Here is a 23679-nt window from a genome sequence, read left to right as displayed (position 1 = left end):
CTATGTGTTGTGTGTAGTGTGATGTTGTGTTTCTGCGTTTGATGCAAAAAACTTACGAATTGTGAGCCCACTCCAAGTGTCTGTCCACCCCTTCCTTCTTCTTCTGGGAGCTCCTCTTCATCTTGTGATTCCTGTTTTGAAATAAAAGGCAATGAATAGACATATTACAGAGAAGATGGATTTTGGAAATAAAAACTTACCGTCAAACGCTGACGATGCGAGGGAGGGCTCCCAGAAGATGTGCTGTCCTCTTGCTGGCCAGACTCCATGGCTGTGGGTGGTGTTACAGCTGCTGCCAGTGAAGCCAGTGCTGCTGCTGCTGCATCTCTTGGGCGGCTGTTGAATAAAGAGAAACAAAGGGCCAATGAATATCTTGATATTCAATAGCCCTAGTTTGGAGGAATGGGGGATTTGATAATTACCGTCTCTCATCTGCTGCTGGCCTCCCCTCTTCAGCATGTTCTATTTGCTGCTCCATTTGGGGTGGTGGTGGTGCGGATGGTGCTGCAGTGGTCTCCTGCGCCTGGTTGCTGTCTTGGGCGGCATGTTGGGTGTGGCTGTGGGTCCCACTGTCTTGCTTTTATATATGTCTTGTGGGCAGAGCTACTGAGCATGCTCAGACCAAAAAACCGGATCCGGCTTTCGCCGGATCCGGCGCATTGCGGCGCTCATAGGCTTTCATTGTGTGAAAAAGCCGGACGCGCCGGATCCGGCGTGTCCGGCTTTTTCGACGGAGACAAAAAACGTTACAGTCACCGTTTTTTCCAGACGCCGGATCGCGACACATTGCCGGATCCGGCGAAAACCGGATGAAACGCATGGCCATCCGGCGCAAATGCAAGTCAATGGGGGGGAAAACGGATCCAGCATTGCATTTCGCCGGATCCGGTTTCTGTCAAAAGCGCCGGATCGCGCCTGACGGCGAAAACCTGATGTGTGAAAGAGGCCTAAAGCCCCCGACACACACAGCGAGATCGCTGCCGAGTCACAAGTTTTGTGACACAACAGCGATCTCACTGTGTGTGACATGTATCAGCGACCGCCCCCGCCAGGTATCGCTGATCGTGCTTGAATGCCCTGGACATTTTTTTGATCGTTGGTCTCCTGCTGGCCAGCACGCATCGCTGCGTGTGGCAGCGGGAGACCATCGATCAGCGAGCCAGAGCGCGGAGCTGATCAGCGAGGTGCTTAGAAACCCGCTGCTTACCTTGGATACCAACTCCCAGCGCCAGCACGCTGGTATCCAAGGTACACAGCGGGTAACTAAGCGGCGCACTCTTGTTACCCGCGTAGTCGCTGTCCTGATCGCTGGTGAGATCTGCCTGTTTGGCAGCTCACCAGCAATCATGTAGCGACACACCAGCGATCCTGACAAGGTCATATCATTGCCGGGATCGCTGGTGTGTCGCTATGTATGACGGGGGCTTTACACGGCTGTACACTATTATTCTAAGAGGACAATCCCAATTAGTGTACTGCATAAATTAAAAAAAAAAACAAAAAAAACATTAAAAGGTCTTCTTTTAATTTGCTCCTTTAATTGCAGCTGGTCCACTGAACCTGGCATAGTTTTTTGTCTTCTGCACAACTCCGTACCAAAATCACGTTCTCTGGTAATAGGGATGCATATTTTCCCCTTCAACCCACTGGACTTATACCATGAAGCTTCTCGAGGGGGGCATAACTTTGGAATAGAGAGGCACAGAAAAAAAACAAAAAAAAACAAACTATTCTAGAATCAGTGGAACGGAACCATTTAAGGTAAAGCAGTTAAAATTTTCCAGTGAAAGATCCTTTAAGTGCAGCCTTCACACTTTTCTTCTGCTTGGACATAACTGTGAAAGTTGCAGCAATAAGCAGTTAGCAATTATCTGCAGCGATCATATGAAATTGTTTATGTGATGGGACCTGCAGGGGACACAGGAAGCGCCAATCCATGAAGCAAGTCTAGAGTTTTTAAAATGCATGCAGTAGACAGGGGAAATAATGTCAATTAGTGGGGATTTAAGTATTGCAGGTTCCCCTCCTTCACTAGTTAATACAGCCATCCTCAAACTACAAAGCTTTACTATCAAAAGAACAGAGCATGTCTGGAGCTTCCCAAGCATACACGCTAAACCTTGATGTTACCAGGCCAAACCTTCAACAGACTAAATTATGCTTTTCTTCAGGTTTCAATTGCTCTTTAAAAATGGCCACAAACAAGCCAAGGTATTCAATACAAAAATACAAACCATAATATATAACAGTTACTAAATTGTGGTTAAAAAATGGGGACTATGAACAGGGCTACAAACTCCTGTGGTCATATGCTTTTTAGATCCTATCTGAAACACACAAGACCGCAGGAGTTTTGAACCATGCACATATTTCCGTATTTTGTACCCACAATTTCCTAAAAGGTTCTATTTTTGTAGTTTTATTCTTTTATGAATTCTTGACCTAAACCTCCCCCCCCCACCGCCTTTTTGGATCTATTTCTACTTTTTGGATGACAAAACCTTCATCAAAACAGCACAGCAGCGTTTTTTTTTATTTTACTGCTGGAGTGGTGCTTTAAATATAAGGTCCCAGAACTTGGTCTCATACTTACCTGTCACCGTCGTCTTCTATCCCCGATGCCCGCATCTGTCTCAAGCAAGTTTGTGATCAGCTGGCTGCTCCATTGTTTCATGAAACAAGCAAGGTGAAGACGCCAGAGGGTGATATGGGAAAAGGGACTTCAGGTTAGAAGCCCCACTCCAGTGCTGGAAAAAACAGTGCTAAAGTGGTGCTTAAAACTTGTAACTACCGGGAGCAGACATTACATTCATGCTGCAATACTGAACTATGTATGGGGATAGAAAGGACTGTTTAGTATTCTTTGGACCAAGTATTGGTGCTGGACTATAATACAAGGGAAAGACTCCCTGAGAACAATCTAATCATGAACATCACTGATACAACTTTATAGTGGACTAGTGCAAGCATAGCCTAACAAAAAACGAAAATAAAGAGACTGACAGGGTGATGGACAGGATGCTGCTATATAGAGTATAAAAGCAAAACTGTACACCCATAGAAAGAAGCCTGGTCTTTAAATGTATACCGCCCTACAGGACACATTAAAACTAGAGTAAATGCATATTATAGCAAAGATCTGAGGAAAGATATCAAACTGCTCATGTAAAAGACTCCCTTTAGATTTCTGCACAAAGGCCTGCAGCTGTTAAAGAGTCCAATCTGTACCAGACAAAATTATCAGCAAAAAAGAAATTTACATTTTGTAACCTTCAAGGGTTAAATTAATATTAACGTTCTTACTCGTAATGAGGTTATTGTGCATGGGTCACGTATCCTTCCTTCTTCATCCTTCAGGTTATAACCCTCCGGTCTCTTGTCTCGTTCACTGACTTTCCATAGCTTTACTGTTTTGTCTGTATAGAAGAAACAAGATAAAAATTAAAGAAGCTGTCTCTGTTCATGGGAGGACAAATAACTAGGAGGAGGAACAACGTAGATATGGGAACCTTTATGATGAGATCTCCCAGTGACAGCCTGTTTACCCATGATGAACCCTACTATGGTCATCCGTTTCCATAGAGGACATAAATTAATCTACTGTTTTAGACATTGGACGATACACTATAAATTAAATTTATATGACAGCACTTCCCCTGGTGCTGCTGAACCTCCATGAAAGCACAAATGTTAGTCTGTTGGGAAAGGCTTCTAGCATTTTGTGATTAATGAACACAAAGGCAGACAACGGCATTTCATGTGGTGATCTAATACACCAATCAGAAGCCTGCCACCGGCCAATGTCTTCTTTTTTTGATGCCATGTTCAATATTTTGAACAAGAAAATTAAAAAAATTTTTTTATGAGGCTCTTCATTATTGCGCCGAGTCGACATGTCATGCGTTTATTAGTAGAAAAGGTATTCCGAAGACTAATACAAAGCTCATTTCCATTGCGACTAGTCAGGGAGGGGCTTCAGTCATCTAGCAAAGTCAGGAATAGTAGCTGCATACCACCCCAGTTCCATAAGAATTCTTTGTAACCCCTTCTAAGAGCAATACTTGGCCATCACAGTCAGTCCCATGGACTTTGAATGACGCTTCAACATACATGCTATATCACTGCTCTACTTAAAAGGGAATCTGTCACCCATATTTAGTGACATCATGTAAAGATATCACTAAATTGTGACTCCAATAAGGATTCTAGTAGGGCTTTTGACTCTCTCCCCCCCCCCCCCCCGACCCAGCACCTTTGAGGCACAAATATCTTTTTAAGCTTGTTGGGGATTCATGCAAATCGCCACTGTCTGGTCCGATGGGCGTGGCTTAGTAGTCTTCTCCCCCCTCCACCTCCTCGGCTTGCTTCACGTAATCTTCGTCTGGGAATACCACAGACGCTGTTGGTTTCCGCGCTTGCTCAATGCAAAGGCCCCCGGCGCCTGCGCAGTATGCTTTGCCCAACTGTGGGCGATGCATAAAATCGCTACTGCGCAAGCACCGGTATTTTCCAGCGCGGTCTATGCCCCGGAAGTCTTCACATGAAGGACACACTTCTGGGGCATAGACCGCGCTGGAAAATACAGTCGCTTGCGCAGTAGCGATTTTATGCTTCGCCCACAGTTGGGAAAAGCATACTGCGCAGGAGCCGGGGGCCTTTACACTGCACAAGCGCGGAAACCAACAGCGTCTGTGGTATTCACAGACGAAGATTAAGTGAAGCAAGCCAAGGAGGTGGGGGGGTGGAGAGAAGACCACTAAGTCACGCCCATCGGACCAGACCGTGGCGATTTGCATGCATCCCCAACAAGCTAAAAAGTTATTTATGCCTCAAAGGTGCGGGGTCGAGGGGAGTCAAAAGCCCTACTAGAATCCTTATGGGATGCACAATTTAGTGATATCTTTACATGATATCACTAAATATGGGTGACAGATTCCCTTTAAGGGCTCTTTCAGATGTCAGCGTTTCCGGTACGTGTGGTGAGTTTTCACACGTACCGGAGACACTTACACACAGACCCATCCAAGTGAATGGCTCTTTGCATGTCAGTGTGTTTCTATGGACCATGTGTCCATGGGCAAAACACACTTACATGTCCAATTTTTTGCTGCAGCACTACTACCATCAGCCTACGCCTGCTGCCGCTAATAAAAGCAAGAGCCAGCAGCAGTTAATGGGAGTTTATAAGCCGGCGCCTGCACTATAAATAAAATAAAAAATTGGCGTGGGTTCCATTGTACTTTTGATAACCAGAAAGGCAGAACTGTCAGCTGCAGGCTGCAACCCTCAGCTGTCAGCTTTAGCAAGGTTGGTTATTAAGAATAGAGGGGTCCCCACACAGATCTTTTTTTATTTAAATACTGTAAAAAATTGCGTGGGGTCCCCCCTTCATTTTTGACAACCAGCCAAGCAAAGTCAGACAGCTGGGGGCTGGTATTCTCAGGCTGGTAAGGGGTCATGTATATTGCCAGCCCCTCAGCCTAAAAATAGCAGCCGCTCCAGATAAGCCCATCTATTACTATTAGATGCGCCAATTCTGGCTCTTTGCCCTGCTCTTCCAACTTGCCCTGTGTCGGTAGCAAGTGGGTTTCAAATTTGTGGGGTAACATCAAGCCCACGGGTTAGTAATGGAGAAGGGTCTATAAAAGACACCTATCCATTACTAATGCTATAATTAAATTGTAAATAAACAGACAGCAAGTATGAAGTCCTTTACTAGAAATAAAAAAACACTTAAATAAAAATGGAACAGTGTGTTTTGTTTTTATTTCAAATAAAGGACTTTATACTTGCTGTATGCTTATTTACAATATATCACAATTATAGGATTAGATTTAGGATTAATTAATGGATAGGTGTCTTTTATAGACCCTTCTCCATTACTAACTCATGGGCTTGATGTCACCGGGCAATACAAAGGTGAAATCAACCCCACAAATATGAAACCCAGTTACCACCGCCACAGGGCAAGTTGAAAGAATCAGGCAAAGTGCCAGAATTTGCGCATGGAAAAGATGTGCCTTTTCTGGGGCGGCTGCGGGCTATTTTTGGGCTTGGCAGGGCCAATATCCGTGGCCCCTTACCAGCCTGAGAATACCAGCCCCAGTTGTCTGCTGTAGCTTGGCTGGTTATCAAAACTACAGGAGAGCCTGTGCCTTTTTTATTATATTATTAATTTATAAAGCATGCGCCGGATGATGAATACTCCCATCAGCTGCCGCCTGCTCTTGCCATTATCAGTTGAATACGATTCTCAGCATTGACTCCTGCTTGCGCTGATCTCTGGCAAAGCAGGGGACAATGAGAGCTGTCTTCAGCACACGGCACTGTGGGACAGCGCAAACAGTACTGCTGATTCCGAGGCGTCAGTACGTGTGATATGGATACGGCACACTGTTGCCACATGCATGCCACAAGTATTTAAACACATGGATACATATCTCAGTTATGTTTTTTACCAGTACCAGAAATATCAAGATGTGTAAAAGAGTCCTAAAAAAGTGGGGCAGGGGAATCCCTTTCTCATAACTTATGGACATGTTTTTGTCAATCGCAAAATATAAAAGCATTACAAACAGAGTTCCATTTTTTTTTTTTACTCACTTTTAGATTCTTTGTAGTAGAATGTGCAAAAAAAAATCTTAAAGGCTACATTAACTCCTTTATGACAAGCGCCGTACTAGTACTGTGCATGTCGCATCTCCCCCTTTGATGAAATAAAATAAAAGTTCAACTCACCCCCCTTTTGCCCCATTCAAAATAATAATAATAAAAATAATAAAAAAAAATAAAAAAAATCAAGCAGACATATTTGGTATCGCCACATTCAGAATCGTCCGATCAATAAAAAAAAATGATTAACCTGATCGCTAAACGGCGTAGCGAGAAAAAAATTCAAAGCGACAGAATTACGTTTTTTTGGTCGCCTTGGCAATCAAAAGAACGTATCTGCACCAAAATGGTATAATTAAAAACGTCAGCTCGGCACGCAAAAAATAAGCCCTCACCTGACCCCAGATCATGAAAAAATGTAGGCGCCATGTGTACCGGAAAATGGCGCAGTTTTTTGTTTTTTAAACAAAGTTTGAATTTTTTTTTCACCACTTACATAAAAATGAACCTAGACATGTTTGGTGTCTATGAACTTGTAATGACCTGGAGAACCATAATAGCAGGTCAGTTTTAGAATTTAGTGAACATGGTGAAAAAAGTGGGATTGCACTACTTTTTTTGCAATTTCCCCACACTTGGATTTTTTTTTTCCCGGTTTTGAGTACACGATATGGCAAAACCAATGATGTCGTTCAAAAGTACAACTTGTCCTGCAAAAAACAAGCCCTCACATGGCCACATTGACTGAAAAATAAAAAAGTTATGGCTCTGGGAAGAAGGGGAGTAAAAAACAAACCCAAAAACGAAAATGGGCACCGGCATGAAGGGTTTAATGATAACCCCAAACACAGTACTGACCTTAGTGACGTGTTAACTGCACATGGCGATTGGCTTCTGTGGCCAAGTGATGAAGTGACATTCATTTTATTCTAAAATGACCATTTTTTCAGAGATTTTTTTAAACGCTTATAAAAAGAGGCACACAAATTCTTGAAAATAATTTCTTCACGATAATTGGGAGTTTTTTTATTGTGATACTTTATACATTCATGTTTTCAGCCATTATCGAACGATAAGAGAAACCACTGGAGGGGGGGGGGGGGGGAGAGAGACATATGTAGTACACGTTGGATTTTGAAAATATGCGATTGTCCACAAAAAATAAATGAATAAAAACACAAAGGATAAATAGAGCGTCATGTGAAAAACCTGTGGCTTCAAGTGCTTAACTGTGAGCCAAAATTGTGACAAAATTTGGGCACACATTTCTGGCACATTAGGTAGTGTAAAATTTACAGAGAGAGGGCAAAAAATGCAGTAAATTTATGAAATAGCATAGAACCACTGTGATAAATTTGGCCTTAAAATGTTGACTTAAGTTAGCAAATCAGCTCCTATGTATGCAGACTTTTGCAAAAGTTCACTGTAGACGGCAAGAGAAACAAGTGGCAGTAGTGATTTTAAGAAAAGGAGAAAAATAAAAATACATGGAAAAAACAAAGTGTACACTTCCATATTACCCCTGGTGGTGACACCACCAGTTATCTAATAATATGGTAATCGAGGATGAGGCCATTTTTATCCAGCTGGCCATTTTCATCTAACAAACCTCCTTCCATTGAAAGGAAAAAAAATGTATTAGTTTGTGACCAGCCGGCAACTCCAGTGTTTCATGGAGCACAGTAGCGTTCACTAATCAATGTAAGTCTATGAGAGCCTCGTTCAGGCTGTCAGAAGCTATGCCACAAGCTTTCGATGCAAGTCTGAGTTCCAGCCAGTTGAAGGCTGCACTCATAAGATGGCTCCGTGGGACTGGACCAGCGCCAAAAAAACTGAAGACACCGAGCGCAAGTATATGACTGGGGACTTGCGTTCAAAGCACCACTCCAGTGGTGAAGAAGAAAAAGCAGGAGTGGGTACTTCAAGATACAAAAAGAAAAGTACATACCGTATTTTTCGGACTATAAGAAGCACCAGACCATAAGGTGCACCTAAGTTTTAGAGGAGGAATTAGGAAAAAAAACTGAAGCAAAAAATGTGGTCAATTCTGTACTTAATATCTCCTATCCTGGTAAATATGGTCCCCTCATCGCCGTCCTGATACATATAGCCACTCATCCCTATCCTGGTATGCATGGCTACCCTCATCCCTATCCTGGTAGGAATGGTGCCCTTCATCCTTATCCTGGCAGGAATGATCGCAGGAATGATTCCCTATACTGGTATGCAGGGTCCCCATCCTTATCCTGTTATGACTGGCCCCATCCTTATCCTGGTATGCCGATACTAAGGAAATATGTCACCCTTTTTTTGGACTATGAGCTGCCGTCATTGACATCAGGGGCTTATCTACAGCATTCTGTAATGCTGTAGGTAAGCCCCCGATGTAACCTGAAAGATAAGAAAAACACGTTAGATTATACTCACCGGAGGGGGCGGACCGGTCCGATGGGTGTCGCGGTATGGTCCGGCGCCTCCCATCTTCATACGATGCCGTCCTCTTCTTTCCTTCCTGCAGTGGCTCCGGCACAGGCGCACTGCTCTGCCCTACTGAGGGCAGAGCAGAATACTGCAGTGCGCAGGCGCCAGACCTCTTCCGATGCCTGCACACTGCAGGACTCTGCTCTGCCCTCAATAGGGCAGAGCAGTGCGCCACTACAGGAAGGAAAGAAGAGGACGGCATCATATGAAGATGGGAGGCACCGGACCACCCCCTCCAGTGAGTATAATCTAACGTGTTTTTCTTATCTTTCAGGTTACTTCGGGGGCTTATCTACAGCATTACAGAATGCCCCTGATGTCAATGCCGGCAACTCATAGTCCAAAAAAAGGGTGACAGATTCCCTTTAAGAGAAATGAATACTCAGAATATAAATTTATCTTAAGCATCGGTACATGTGACCGACGGCAGCTGCAGGAAGCTGGTGGCTGTCACTGTGCACAGTACTGAAGAGCAATGAATACTCACTGCTCTCTGGGATGAACAGTCCCGGTGAGTATTCTGGCAGCTGTGCTCTGCTTGTGAGCTGCGCATGACGTCCCTGCCATGCGCTGCTTACATGCGTTAAGAAGCTGCCGGCAATGGAACAGGACACTGCGAGGGAGCAGACGAAGGGCAAGCGTAATGGTTTGTTTTTTTTTAATCTTTTCTGATGGGGTCAGGCATATCAGGAATGGGATGGGTCCAATCATACCAAGAAAAGGATGGGACTAATCATACCAGGACTGGGATGGGGCCAATCATACTAGGAACGGGATGGGGCCAATCATATCAGGGTGCCAAAAAGAAATGAATATTCATTGCCCTCCATGCCCATGGGAGTGGAATACAGTGAATATTCATTTCTCTTTAGCCGTTGGCACAGGAGTTAGCCGCAGCTCCTGCCTCTGACCTGCTGCTCGCTCCATCTCCCCACCACAGCCGGTACATCCAGACCATAAGACGCACCCCCATTTTTCTCAATATTTTGGGAGGAAAAAAGTGCGTCTTCTAGTCCAAAAACTACGGTAGGTATTGTAAAATAAGTTTAGCTATTCACCATGATGTAATCAAACAGTGTGATTGCATGTTCTATTCTTGTAATCACACGGAGCTGGAAATATTCAAGTTGGCCAAGATCACTAAATACACAACTTTTTTTCTACATTCTTACATCTTCAATTTGTTTGTCTCCTGGCCCATGAACAGAGTTGGCACTAATGAAATCACATTGTACATTTAAAAAAAAAAAAAAATCATCATTTTATTTTCCTGCTGGCACGGAAAATGTCATCCCAATTGTGGAGCTAATATCCTTGTTAATCAAAAACTATTTTAAAACTCAATTAACAAAACATTACACCATGTAATTAATCTTTATACGTTCACAATGTGTTTTCCCACTCAACATATTTAAGGAGTCTACAAATGGTATTAAAATTATCAATTGACTACCTGCTAACTTATGATGAAGACATTCTAACGTTTTAAGTGGATTATCGTCATACAGAAGCATAGGTTTCATAGAAGGGAAAGATCTGATCAAGATGTAAAGTAGGACACAATGTACTAGATTTTTTCCATAATGACCAAAAGATAACATCTCTCCATCAGCTTATGGATGAGAATACAGAGTGAGGCTGGTGGGGGGATGTACTGGGCAAGTATAGGTTCTGTTACGGTATCTGATTGTTGGACATTTTCAGAGCTTTCAAAAACACCAATAAAGAGGTTTTTCAGTTCTATAAAACTTATGGCCCCTCAGGAACTACGTTTCAACAATAAAGAGACCAGGGTGCTTCTGCAAGTGCTGCAGCCCTATATTAATCGCCAGGCCCAGAACCTTACTTTTTGTAGCAGCTGTGCTTGGACAGAGACCCCAATTCCAGCAACACATCACTTTGCTAACTGGGTGCTGCAGTTATGATAGTGAGTTTTCTCTGCTGCAGATGTCAGATGTTGAACTGTGTATAACCCCATCCAAAATACAGCAGTGTACATTGTATAGTGACAAAGAGCTGCTCATCAAAAATTCTGAGAAACCCTTTGAAGTGAATACCTGGTGTGGAACCAACAATTCAGACGGTCTAAAAATAAGTCGCTTCAAAAAAAAAAATTGTCTAGTGACGCAGACACTGGGGAAACTAAGAAATTAACCCACAAAGCCTGTCCCAGCCCTCTTCTAGACTGACAGTCCTCTCCATATGTGTATGTATATGGAGAGACCTGTTAATCTAAAGACAGCAAGGCTTGGAAAAGCTGGCGGTGACCTGCCTCAGACTAGTCCTTTAGTGACCAAACCAATTTTGATGCTAATGATCAAGCCAAATTTTACAATTCTGACCACTGTCACTTCATGTGGTTATAACTCTGGAAAGCTTCAATGGATCCCACTGATTTGGGGACTTTTTTCTTGACATATTGTACTTCATGATTGTGGTAACATTTCAATAGGACGTGCGTTTGTGAAAAAAATGGAAATTTGGTGAAAATTTCACACATTTCAACCTTTCAATTTTTATGCTCTCAAATCAAGTCATATCACACAAAACAGTCAATAAATACAATTTCTGACATGTCTACTTTACATCAGCACAATATTTGAAAGAAATGTTTTTGTTTTTTTAGGAACTTAGAAGGGTTCAAAGTTGATCAGCGATTTCTAGTTTTTCCAATAAAATTAACAAAACCATTTTTTTTTTTTTTTAAAGGGACCACATCACATTTGAAGTGACACTTGCGGGATCCACATGACAGAAAATACCTAAAAGTGACACCACTCAAAAAACGGCACCCCTCAAGGTGTTCAAAACCACATTTAAGAAGTTCATTAACACTTCAGGTGCTTCTTAAGAGTTGAAGCAATGTGGAAGGAAAAAAATGAATATTTAATTTTATTTTTCATAAAAAATTTTTCTTTAGATCCAATTTTTTCTATTTTCACAAGGGCAACAGGAGAAAATCTGTTGTGCAATTTCTCCTGAACACGCAGATACCCCATTTGTGAGCAAAATCTACTGTTCTGGAGCACGGTAGGGCTTGCAAGGGAAGCAGTGCAATTTGAGAATTTTTGAATGTAAAATTTGCAGGAATAATTAGCAGATGCCATGTTTTTGAAGAGCCCCTGTTGTGCCTAAACCATGGAACCCCCCACAAGTGACACCAGTTTGGAAACTACACCCCTCAAAGATTTTATCCAGAGGTATAGTGAGCATTTTGAACCCACAAGTGTGACACAGAATTTGATAACATTAGGTCGTCATACTGAATACATCATCATTAGTGTTTAGCACAAGTGCTCGCTACTGCAGTTTGCATAGGATGCCCGAGTATGCACCGAGTATCGTGGGTGCTCTAGCGACATGCTCAAGTCCCTGCCCCGTATGTATTGAGGCTGTTAGACACTCAAAAACCAAACATGCGGGTATCTGCGATACTCCGTGCATTCCTGAGCACCTGATACACACTATAGTGAGCACTTGCCCCCTCAATACTAGTAGTCATTGACTTTTTTTTTTTTTTAACTTTTGAAAAAAAATAAAATAAAAACAGATTTAACCCCAACCAACACCCTAACCCCAACAGTAAAGAAAGGAAAAAAATAATAAAAATTATAATTTTATTTTTTTTAAATCTAACTAAGGGGGTGACGAAGGGGAATTTACTTTTTTTTTTTTTCCTTTTGAACACTGTGAAAGGGTCCATCACCCTAAAATTTCCAATTGTTGCCACGTACCAGCCGGCAGATCTCGGCGGGCGCACTGACAATGCATCTGCCATTTTTTTCAGGAAAGCGACATGAAGGGTCGGGGATGTTGGAGGTAAAAGGGAAGTTCGGGGGGCATTATTTCTCTCTCCTCTAACATGTATATCATGTCAGAAGAGAGAATTATTGTAACAGCGGGCACACTTTTTTTTAATGCATATCGGCGGTCGTTAAGTTAAATTTTTTTCCCCCCTGAAACCTTGGGGCTGTAGAGTGAATGATAACAGAGGTGGCCTCAGATCCATGCTGCCTGTGTGTCAGGCAGTATGAATCAGCTGACAAGTTCCCTTTAATAACCAAGTCTTTCTGATTATAGTATGATGGACTCCTGGAAACAACATTTCTGGATGCTGCACTGCAGACAAATCAACAGTATAAAGCCACTGCGTAATACAGTCTGCATACTGCTAATGAATCTTACAGCCTCTAAGAATGACGTTAGCAGAAGCCTTGCATTTGTAAGCAATGTCTGTACCTTGCTTGCAGTGCTGATGAGCAGCTGGGAAGTACATTCTGTCACATTGTACTACACGTATACTCAATTACTTAAACCCTTTTCATTGAACAACTTAATGTTCCCAACTTGATTATTAGTGATAAAATGCATAAAAAGGGAAATTAGCAGAATATCTGTACACTGGTTACACTAAAATTCTAAAAAGCCAAAAATACATTTGCCATGTCATAGGGGTTCTGGGTGTAGAGACTTCAACAGTGGAAGAAGCGGAGACTAGATCAGCTAAAGAAAGGCTCATGGAAATACAGTATGTATGGTAAATCCCATCTATCTACAGAGTGAATTCAGGCCCTCTCACAGCACATGGACCCCCATGCAAACAAAACATTAGACATATCACTATGACATGTGAAAAGTTTTATGTATGTGCAGCTACTACTGGGAAAAAAAAAAAAAAGTTTGATGTATTAATTTTCCATGGCCTTTAAAGCGAACCTGACAACTGATCCACGGACAGCATGCATCTCACTAAAGCTGTATGATTTCAGCCAAGTATGTTTGACACTCAAGCACTCCAGCGTTTAGAAAAGCATACTTTAAGGCCATGTGCACATGTTCAGCATTTTACATCAGTAATTGTAAGCAAAAACCCAGAGAGGAACAATCAGAGGAATAGTATAACAAATGCACCATTTCTGCATTTTTCATCCAATCCTGGTCTTGGCTTACTAATACGGAGTTAAAATACTGACCAAATACTGAACGTGGCCTAAAAGGTGCCGTGGACCCTCTGAACAGGCGGCTACTTTCCACACCAGTGCCAATGACAGATAGGTCTGTTCCTATACACACACACGAAAATCTCTTACAGATTGGGCAGCATAGCCATGGCCGAAAGCGTTGGCACCCTTGACATTGTTCCAGAAAATGAAGTATTTCTCCCAGAAAATTATTGCAATTGCATACGTTTTGTTGTACATGTTTATTTCCTTTGTATGTATTGGAACGCCACAAAGAAAGAAAAAAAAAAAAAAAAAAAGGAAAATTGGACATAATCTCATACAAAACCCATAAATCGGGAAGGACAAAATTGTTCGCCCTCAACTTAATATTTGGTTGCACACCCTTTGGCATACATAACTGCAATCAGTTGCTTTATGCAAACATCAAGTTTCTAAGGGTATGTGCACACGCTGCAGATTAGTCTGCGGAATTTTCTGCACAAAATCCACATCTCTTTGCAGAAGCCGCAGGTGAAAACGATTGCCGATTTCATGCAGATTTCCTGCGGATTGTAATGCGTTTTTGTTGTGTGGATTTTGGATATGTACATTCTCTCCCGAGAGAGAGAGAGAACCGCAAAAAGAATTGACATGCTGCGCGGATTTTTCTGCAGGAAATGGATGCTTTTCTTGTAACTGTATAGAAGGTTATGAATAACATAATATTATAGGTAGATGATTGACCCAGCTTAGGGCAAGGAATTTTTTTCCCTATGGAGAAAATTGGCTTCTACTCTGTGGGTTTTTTGCCTTCCCCAGGATCAACAATGCAGAACAGCTACACTAAAAATAGGCTGAACTAGATGGACATAAGTTCTTCCTTCAGCCTTCAAAACTATATTACTATGTTCAAAACTATGATGGAAATCCGCACGGCAAAAACCGCTGTAGATCTGCATTAAAATCCGCAATGTGTGCACATACCCTTATACTTCTCAACTGAAATATAAGATCACTCTTTTGCAAACCATTACAGTTCTCTCACATGTGAAGGCACCTTCTCCCAACAGCAATTTTAAGATATCTCCACAGGTGTTCAATGAGATTTAGATCAGAACCCGCTTCTGGCCTTTTCAGAACCTCCAGCACTTTCATTCCATCTACTTCTGGATGCTTCTAGAAGTATATTTGGGGTCATTGCCCTGCTGAAAGACCATTGTCTAGGATGCAAAGCCAGCTATCTGACACTGGGCACTACACTATGACCCAAAATCCTTTGGAAATCTTCAGATCTCATGATGCCTTGCACACAATTAAGGCACCCAGTGGCAGATGCAGCAAAACAACCACAAAACATCTTGGAACCTCCACCATATTTGACTGTAGGTACTGTGTTTTTTTTCTTTGTAGGCCTCATTCCGTTTTCGGTAAACAGTAGAATAATGGCCTGTCACACTAAGCGATATCGGTAGCAATATCGCTATAACATCATTAGTTTTTGTGACATTATAGCGATATTGCTAGCAATATCGCTATGTCTAAAACTTAACTCTGAACACTCCCCCGCTGGTTATCGCTTATCGCGGGAGAACGTCCTGGACCGTTTCTCGTCGTCAGCTTCCTGCTGTGGAGACGAGCGACACGTGGACACGGGCGGGAGGACGTCAGGATCGCCTCCTCTGACAGGTAAGTAGCGATCCCCGACCCCTGGGATGTCGCTGGTGAGATTTGCCTGTGTGGCAGCTCACTAGCGACCACTCAGCGATGCTCCAGCGATCCTGACCGGGTCATATCGCTGGTCGGGATCGCTGGTGCATCGCTAAGTGTGACAGTACCTTTAGTCTCATTTGTCCACAAGACACTTTCCCAGAAGGATTTTGGCTTACTCACATACATTTTCGCAAACTGCAGTCTAGCATTTTAGGTCTCTGTAGCAGGGGAGTTCTCCTGTGTCTCCTGCCATAGTGTTTCGTTTCATTCAAATGTTTACAGATAGTGTATCAGTGTCAGCGCAAACTGTGAGCATGCAGGACAAGTTGAATTGCTTTGGAGCTTGATTTGGGCTGCTTATCCACCATCTGGACTATCCTGTGTTGCAACCTTTCACCAATTTTTCACTGCCATCCACGATTAGGGAGATACGTTACAGTGCAATGGGTTGTAAAATTCTTGATTATGTTGTGCACTATGGACAAAGGAACATCAAGATCTCTGGAGATGGACTTGTAACCTTGAGATTGTTGATATTGTTCAACAATTGTAGTTCTCAAGTCCTCAGACAGTTTTCTTCTCTTTCTGTTCTTGCTTAATATAGCACACACAGACACAATGCAAAGATTGAGTCAACATCTCCCTTTATCTTGTTTCAGGTGTGATTTTCATATTGCCCACACCTGTTACCAGGTTAAAAAGGTGACAATTTTGTCCAGCCCTTTTTGGGGGTTGTATGTGAAATTATGTCCAATTTGCATTTTCTTTTCCGTTTTTTTTTTTTTTTTGTACTTCCAAAACACGCAAATGTAATGAACATGTGTAATTGCAATAATTTATTTTTTTCGGTGGAATACTTCATTTTCTGGAACAATTTCAAAGGCGCCAACACTTTCGGCCATGACTATGTATCATTGTCAGAATCCCTTTACACTAGAATGTGCAGAGGTAAGGCAGTTCCCCGTTAATATCATTCTTGGAGCAGAAGTTGTCACTCCATTTTATTATTTTACTCACTTATATAGCGCAAATAAAGCCAGAGAGCTTTACAGACATTATCAGCACTGTCAGTATGTGTTAAGAGCGTGGGAGAAAACCGGAGTACCCGAAAGAAACCCACGCAAACACGGGGAGAACATGCAAACTCCTTGCAGATGTTGTTCGTGGTTGGATTTAAACCCAGGACTCCAGCGCTGCAAGGCAACAGTGCAAACCACCGAGCCAGTGTGCTGCCCTTCGTAATGCATATCTTATAAAGCACCTTAGAAAAAGCTTTGCAGAAAGTGATCAAAAATCCCCTTGCTCTAGACTAGTTGTGAAGGAAAGGAGTGTCATCTGTACTACAATAAAAGTAGGTTACTTAAACTCTTTAAATTAATTATCAACTTTGACAAGATACTAAGCATTATGTAGATTGTTATAAAAATAAAAACTGATGAGCACCTCTGAACAGAATAAAGTATAAACAGGTGCGAGCTGCCATGACTGCATACTATACAAATAAAAGAATACAGCAGCACTCTGTAAGCACCAAGATGTATGCAAACACTGAATGTTTGCATACATCTGAACGTTTATGGAATGCTGCTGTATTCTTTTGTTGTTATAATAGTACGGCACGGCCCAATCAGTAACAGTGGAATAAGTCCTTCAGTTTTCCAAATGAGTTCTTTTACTAAAAATGCTTTTAAATCACACTTAGACCAACCACAATCCTGAGACGTATGGACCCAGGGAAAGCTTTGAGCAACAAATGCCAACTCCATGTAATACAAATGAATGTGACTTGAGAAACGAATGCCTTAAATATCAAAGTCTTGGAAGACCACCAATTTTATTAGTATGAGATCTGGACTGGATTCAATTAAAAATCAGGAAGATGACCAGGTCAATCAGGGATGTAGCTTGCAGACAGGCACTCGCACTTACCGTTAGTAGATAGCAGGAAATAAGCGGCATTCTGCTGAGGAAGCCATCTTATCTTGTTTATTTTCTCTTCTATCTCTAAACTTTTCAAGTAATCGAATTCTGGCTCGTGGCTCTGGAAAGTGCTGTAAACATTATACTCGCCTCTTCTGTGAGGTTGGTTCTTGCTCTGTCATGGAAGAGAACAGGTTTCTTTTATAGAAATGGTTTTTCAGGCAGGATGAAATGATAACTGTGGAGGTAATCTTAACATTTTTATTAGACCGCTATATTAGCGCGACGCAGTAGAATACGCAGGCACCATGTTATAGAGCAGGGGTAGCTGAGCAGACCAATCTATAGTTTTGTGAAAAAAAAAGCTCCGTATAACAGGTGGTTAATCATTTAAGCCTCTGCTCTTAAATTCTTGGTCCAGTGGGCGGTCAAAGCCTCTGTATGTGCACTTATAGAAAGTCACTACTAGAACCGCCCACTGGACCAAGAGTCCCAGAAAGAGTAGAGGTTTAATCAGCTCCATAACATGGTGCCTGCAGATTGGGCTGCATTTTCATGGTGACAAGATCTATTTAATGGTGTACTAAAAGGGGCCAAAAACCGTGATACAAACCGGGTCTGACATTGGTCACCTTTAGAGCAGTGCTCTCTACCCTATTTTTAGTATACTTTTAGGAATATTGGCTAGACATAGGCAAAAAGTGATGTGGGCACATTCTTACTACCATGATCTGCTCCAGTTTAAAATATCAGGAGAGAGAAAAGGAGGAGCAAAGATGGAAGTTACTGATCAGGAAGACTGAGCCTCTGGTCAGATCTGGTTTAGATTACAGTTTGACTTTAACTGGAGATTTTTTCTAGTTGTTAAAAGGAACCTGTCAGCACTTTTGGCCGCTATATGATGCGGCCACCGCCTTTCAGGGCTTATCTACAGCATTATATAATGCTGTAGATAAGCCCCCAGTCCGACCTGAAAGATAAGAAAAATATGTTTTATTATACTCACCCGGGGGCGGTCCGGACCGATGGGCATCACAGGTCTTGGCCCGGTGCCTCCCATTTCTTGCGATACTGCCAACTGTTTGCTTCATGGCTCCCCGGCAATGAGCACGATGCCGGGCAGCGATGAAGCAACAGGAGGGCGGCATCACAAGAAAATGGGAGGCACCAGACCCAGACATGCGACACCCATCGGACCAGACTGCCCCCCTGGGTGAGTGCAATAAAACTTATTTTTCTTATCTTTCAGGTCGGACCGGGGGCTCCTCTACAGCATTATAGAAAGGCAGTGGCCGCATCTTATATCGACCAAACCTGATGACAGGTTTGCTTTAAAGAAGTCAGTGTTCTGTTTCCATGCTAGATTCTGGTTGCCATAGTTCTGTTTATAGGCAAATTTACATCTTGACTTTCTTTACATTTTGAAAGTAGTATTCTCATCTCAATCATTTATAGCGGAGAAGGAAATACCAGGCTGTGCTGTAAATCATCTGTGATTCTGGAACTCCCTTGAAAGTTACCAAAGCCATGTAGCGTACTGTGCTTGCCATTTCCTTAAATTCCATTCACTTCAATTTAGTACCACGGCTTTTTCCGCAATCCTGGTCACATCTAACAACCATTTATAGACCGGTATTCCTAGCCATGAAATGAAATGTGCCATCAGATTTGGTATTTAGATAGGTACCGTATATACTCGTGTATAAAGAGCATGTCACACTAAGAGATATCGCTAGCAATATCGCTATAACTAGTGACGTAGCAGCGATATTGCTAGCGATATCTCTGTGTCTGATACTTACCTACGACCCGCTCCCCCGCTGGTTATCGCTGATCGCGCGAGAACGTTCAGGACTGTTTCTCGTCGTCAGCTTCCTGTGGCGCTTCCTGCTGTGAGGACGAGCGACGCGTGGAGCCGGGCGGGAGGACTCAGGATCGCCTGGTGTGACAGGTAAGTAGCGATCCCCGTCCCCAGCGATGTCGCTAGTGAGATCTGCCTGTGTGGCAGCTCACTAGCGACCACTTAGTGATGTACCAGCGATCCAGACCGCGTCATATCGCTGGTCGGGATCGCTGGTACATCGCTAAGTGTGACAGTACCTTAAGTCGACCCGAGTATAAGCCAACCCCCCTAATTTTGTCACAAAAAAAACTGGGAAAACTTATTGACTTGCGTATAAGCCTAGGGTGGAAAATGCAGCAGCTACTGGAAAATTTCAAAAATAATAGATACCAATAAAAGTAAAATTAATTGAGAGACATCAGTAGGTTAAATGTTTTTGAATATCCATATTGAAGCAGGAGCCCCATATAATGCTCCATACAGTTCATGATGGCCCCGTAAGATGCTCCATACAAAATACACCCCATATAATGCTGCACAAAGGTTAATAAGATGCTCCATAGGATATGCCCCATATGCTGCTCCATAAAGGTTATGGCCCCATAAGATGCTCCATAGATTATGCCCCCATATGCTGCCCCATAAGATGCTCCATATATTATGGCTCCATAAGATGCTCCATAGATTATGCCCCCATATGGTGCACCATAAAATGCTCCATAGATTATGCCCCCATAAGATGCTCCATAGATTATGCCCCCATAAGATGCTCCATAGATTATGCCCCCATAAGATGCTCCATAGATTATGCCCCCATAAGATGCTCCATAGATTATGCCCCCATAAGATGCTCCATAGATTATGCCCCCATAAGATGCTCCATAGATTATGCCCCTGCGGCTGCAAATAAAAAAAACAAAAAACAACATACTCACCTCTCGTCGCTGGGGGCCTTTGCAGGCAGCGACACCAGGGTGCTATGGAGGACAGGTGCTGGTGTCACCACTGGCTCAGGACCCGGCACCTGAGATATTCATCTGTCCCGAGTCCATCACTTCTCACCGTTGTCTGCCGCGTCCTTTGTCAGTGACGTTCAGGAAGCAGAGGGTGCAGCGCACACTAACCACGTCATCGCGCCCTCTGCTGGCTGAATGTCACTGAGAGGACGCGGCAGACAGCAGCGATGGAACGGGGATAGTTGAATACTGCATATACTTACCCCCTCCTGGCGTGGTCTCTTCAGTCCCCCTGCTTCTCCCGGTCTCAGGCGCCTTCCTTCAGCAGTCACATGGTACCGCTCATTAAAGGCATGAATATGCGCATATTCATGACGTTAATGAATGGTACCATGTGACTGCTGAAGGAAGGTAGGGAGACCGTGGGACAAGCAGGGGGGCTGCAGAGACGCACCAGTATGATCTGACACCCCCGCTCCCCCTCCCCCGCCAACCCCCTGGAGTATATGACTCGCGTATAAGCCGAGAGGGGGACTTTCAGCTGAAAAAAATGGGCTGAATATCTTGGCTTATATGCAATTATATACGGTATTTTCTATTTGATGTATTAGTCTTTAAAGAGGAACTGTAAATTATGAGAAGAAAAAAAAAAGATTTTTCCTGTGTAGATCAGTCAAGTGTATTGACACACATGTTCATGCAAAGTTCTTATTGAACATGTATATTCAGACTGATGGCAGCTCTACCATGAAGGAATATATGTGGAAACAAGGTGTATAGACATGTGAATCTAAACATAATATTTAGATTTCTTAAAGCACCCCCCCCTTTCACTCTGATGAATGAGTTACACATCCTTGGCATGCTCTCAAGCATCTTCATCAGGTACTCACATGGAAAGGCTTTTCTAGAGGTACAGAGTACTTGTTGGCGGTCCGATGGGTGTCGCAGGTCCAGGTCGGTGCCTCCCATCTTCTTGCGATGCCGCCCTCCTGTTGCTTCATGGCTCCCCGACATCGCGCTCCTGAGCTGGTGTACTTCTCTGCCCTGTTGAGGGCAGGGTAAAGTACTGCAATGCGCAGGCGCTGTGTCTCTCTGACCTTTCCCAGAGGCTGCGCACTGCAGTACTTTGGTCAGCCGTCAACATCGTGGATAAGTACGCCTGTGCAGGAGCGCGATGCAGGGGAGCGATGAAGAAAGCAGGAGGGCGGCGATCATAAGAAGATGGGAGGCGCCGGACCCGGACCTGCGACACCCATCGGACTGGACTGCCCTCACCAGAGTATAATGGAACTTATTTTTCTCATCTTGCATGTCTTATCGGGGGCTTATCTACAGCATTATAGAATGCTGTAGATAAGCCCTGAAAGGCAGTTGGCCGCATCTTATATCGGCCAAACCTTCTGACAGGTTCCCTTTAAGGCTACTTTCAAGGTTCTAGGACTTTTCCGCACTGGCTAGCCTTCATGTCTTATGATTAGAATGGAATGTTAATTTTCTTGACGTAGTTGATTGGTTTTTGCCATAATTGGACTTAAAACCGTTATGGACTAGAGCACAGCTTTGTACGCAACAGTGTACCAAAAAAGCCTATGAAAGTCACAACTAATATTCCCTATAATCTTTAAATCCAGCGATTCTTCAGGGGGCATACCTGTTCATTGGAAGCCATTCCTGGTGACTACTTGATGAAACTGCTTGACGGAATGCAGAGGGTATGTATAACTTATCACAGTAAGGCCGGGATCACACACAGCGAGATACGGCCGAGTCTCGGGGGTTAAAACCAAGCTCTGACGCCGGCACTCCGGAGCGGAGCGTGCAGCTGCACTGCAATACATGGAGCTGCACGCTCCGCTCCGGAGTGTCGATGCCAGATGCCTTGGTTTTAACCTACGAGACTCGGCCGTATCTCGCTGTAGTGTGACTCTGGCCTAAAAGGGGGACACATCGAGGAATCTAAGGTACAACACATTGTGGTTTGTTTCTTACTTCTTGTTTCCATGTGTAATGCTTTGCTTTTTTGGTGAATTCAGTCTAAATCTACATTGTGAAAATTCCAATAAGAATAAAAAACATTGCATGAATGAGTGTAAAAAACTTCTGACTGTATATAAAAAAAAAAGTGTAAAGGAGCAACATTTCAGCAAAAACTACATTGTAATGGAGCAAACAGTATATTTACTATGCCATTTTCACATCAGCTTATTTGTAATGTTGCTTGCTAACTAATTAAGACAGCTAATAAGCAACTGCAAAATTACAGGGGAGATTACACTGTCACATACGTATTTTTGGGGTTGTTTCTGCGCAATGCTAATTAATCAGTTACAAAAGGAGCCATTTAGATTTTCACAAATTAACACAGACCTAAAAATAAAAACTTAAATTACAGGTTTACTCTATATTTCTGTACCTATACATTACTATATCACCAGCTGTAAACTGAGAATTAACCACTAACTGAACTGGTTGAGAATGCGAAGTATTGAAAAGAGCCTGAAATTTTTTTGATTCTAAATAAAGACATAATGAATGTGCAAGTTGCATACATTTTTACATCTGCGGCTCAATAAAGCTGGTTTCACATTACATTGATGCCAATTGGTAGTATTAGGATTTTAGGCTTGACTACCGAAATAAAGAGGATTGATCCAGCGATATAGATAACCAATTGGAGTTGGTTTTTACACTCAATGTCAATCCGGTGTCAAAATGAGTCATGTAGTAAAATATGCTCATCTTCATCCCTGAATCCACTGGTGGGCACAGACAGAAAAACAGTATATTGGCCCTTTGTGGCCCAAAAGCTCATGAGAATGCTTTGGTGGTGGAAGAGGCCCCCTCACGACTCCACAGGTTGCCCCAATGATCTGTTTGCCCCTAGCTGGATCAAAGATCTTTATTTTGGTATCGCAGCCAGAAATTAAGATTGGTCTCTTGGTCTCCTCTTGCCAAGCACGGCTCTTTTGTGATCTGCATGGTGATCATAAGCAGCAGGCTCAAATTACCACGTTGATGGGCCAACTTTAGACTCGTTTACACAACGGCAAGGACTTAGTTATTGGACCTGTAACACTACCATTAAATATTTTATATATATATATATATATATATATATATATATATATATATATATATATATATATATAATCTGCCAACGTAGCCTTAAATGGGATCTAAACCTATGTTTTTTTGTTTTTTTTTAATAAAT

At 42.8% G+C, this 23679-nt stretch overlaps 1 protein-coding gene across 4 annotated transcripts in view; it reads right to left on the bottom strand.

Moving 5' to 3' along the window:
- PPP2R2B (protein phosphatase 2 regulatory subunit Bbeta) overlaps nt 1–23679 on the bottom strand; it is a 564935-nt gene that overhangs the window by 87627 nt on the left and 453629 nt on the right. For all 4 annotated transcript variants that reach the window (XM_073575251.1, XM_073575252.1, XM_073575250.1 and 1 more), the window contains 2 exons: nt 17676–17841; nt 3304–3416 (listed from right to left, as the gene is read on the bottom strand). In XM_073575251.1, coding sequence (XP_073431352.1) covers nt 3304–3416; nt 17676–17841 — 279 coding nt within the window. The remainder of the gene's footprint in view (nt 1–3303; nt 3417–17675; nt 17842–23679) is intronic.

Source organism: Dendrobates tinctorius, unplaced genomic scaffold (genome assembly GCF_039654945.1).
Source record: "Dendrobates tinctorius isolate UK_male_01 unplaced genomic scaffold, ASM3965494v1 ptg000043l, whole genome shotgun sequence".
Classification (NCBI taxonomy): domain Eukaryota; kingdom Metazoa; phylum Chordata; class Amphibia; order Anura; family Dendrobatidae; genus Dendrobates; species Dendrobates tinctorius.
The sequence above is the reverse complement of the archived record's forward strand: the minus strand, read 5'-3'. Positions and strand labels throughout refer to the sequence as shown.